Source organism: Antrostomus carolinensis, unplaced genomic scaffold, assembly GCF_000700745.2.
Source record: "Antrostomus carolinensis isolate BGI_N321 unplaced genomic scaffold, ASM70074v2 scaffold11950, whole genome shotgun sequence".
NCBI lineage: Eukaryota > Metazoa > Chordata > Aves > Caprimulgiformes > Caprimulgidae > Antrostomus > Antrostomus carolinensis.
In genome coordinates this window covers 80-1649 of record NW_010286479.1, presented here as the reverse complement: position 1 = coordinate 1649, position 1570 = coordinate 80, and the positions used below count along the sequence as shown (strand labels likewise).

At 59.2% G+C, this 1570-nt stretch overlaps 1 protein-coding gene across 1 annotated transcript; it reads right to left on the bottom strand.

The window, feature by feature from the left end:
* Window positions 1-6: 6 nt before the first annotated feature.
* Window positions 7-519, bottom strand: LOC104528527 (E3 ubiquitin-protein ligase TRIM62-like; the record flags this gene model as incomplete). The annotated part of the gene is made up of 1 exon (XM_010172601.1): window positions 7-519. A coding segment is annotated over exon 1 (513 nt), but the record flags the coding sequence as incomplete, so codon positions are not given.
* Between the last annotated feature and the right edge of the window lie 1051 nt (window positions 520-1570).

Sequence of the window (1570 nt, the reverse complement as noted above, 5' to 3'; positions counted from 1 at the left end):
GTTGGCGTGACTCTGCCCGGGACTGAAGTACAAGCAGAGCTTGCCAGGAAACCTCTCCCGGAAAGTGTAGAGCCAGGACATGTCATCGGCGTTGTAGAAGATGAGGAGCCCTTTGTCGTAGTCCAGGAACACCCCAACCTTCTCCAGCTTGGTCTTGACGTTGAGGCGCGTCCAGGGCTGGGTGCAGGCGCTGTACTGGTTCCCGTCGTGCATGACGATGCAGTAGAAGCCCCGGCTGGGCTGGATTTGGATGCTGCCCTTGCGGGTAACGGCTTCGTGGGCCAAACCGATCATCCATTGGGTCTTCTCAGAGACCACCACCTCCCAGTAATGGACCCCGCCACCGAACGCCTCCGAACCCAAGACCGAGACCTCCACGTCGAAGCGTTTGGGGGAGTCCTGCAGAGGCTGGGGGTGCAGGTTGCCGTAAGCCACGATGGTGCAGTCGTCAGAGAGGATGAGGCGGTGGTGAGCCGTGCCGGGGTCCAGCGTCAGGGCTGCTGGCACTGCAGGGGACATGGGGACAAGGTGGGGGACATGGGGACAAGTGTCAATGCAGCCCCACCGGTTTGCAGACCACTGCGGTGTGGAGAAGGTCACCAGTGTGTCCCCATCCCTTCTGGGTGATGTCCCCATCCCCATCTCTCACCAGTGTGTCCCCATCCCTTGTTGGTGATGTCCCCATCCCTTGCCAGTCACATCCTAATCCCTCACCACTGATGTCCCCGTCCCCATCCCCTTCCCTCACCAGCACATCCCCATCCCTTGTTGGTGATGTCCTCATCCCCATCCCTCACCAGTGATGTCCCCATTCCTCACTGGTGACATCCCCATCCCTTTCCCCCACCAGTGATGTCCCCATCCCTCGTTGGTGATGTCCCCATCTCTCACCGGTGTGTCCCCATCCTTTGCTGGTGATGTCCCCATCCCCTTCCCTCGCCAGCACATCCCCATCCTTTGTCAGTGATGTCCCCACCCCTCACTGGCAATGTCCCCATCCCTCACCAGTGATGTCCCCATCCCTTGCCAGCACATCCCCATCCCTCACTGGTAACATCTCCATCCCTTGCTGATGACGTCCCTGTCCCCTTCCCTCACCAGTAAAGTCCCTGTTCCTCACTGGTGATGACGTCCCCATCCCTTGTCCCGTCCCCATCCCTCACTGGTGACATCCCCATCCCTCACTGGTGACATCCCCATCCCCATTCCTCACTGGTGACATCCCCATCCATTTCCCTCACCAGTAAAGCCCCCGTTCCTCACTGGTGATGATGTCCCCATCCCTTGTCCCGTCCCCATCCCTCACTGGTGACATCCCCATCCCTCACTGGTGACATCCCCATCCCCATTCCTCACTGGTGACATCCCCATCCATTTCCCTCACCAGTAAAGCCCCCGTTCCTCACTGGTGATGATGTCCCCATCCCTTGTCCCATACCTATCCCTCACCAGTGATGTCCCCATCCTTCTCCCCTAATGTCCTGTTCCCCCACCAGTGATGTCCCCATCCCTCACTGGTGATGATGTCCCCATCCCTTGTCCCATACCTATCCCTCACCAGTGATGTCCC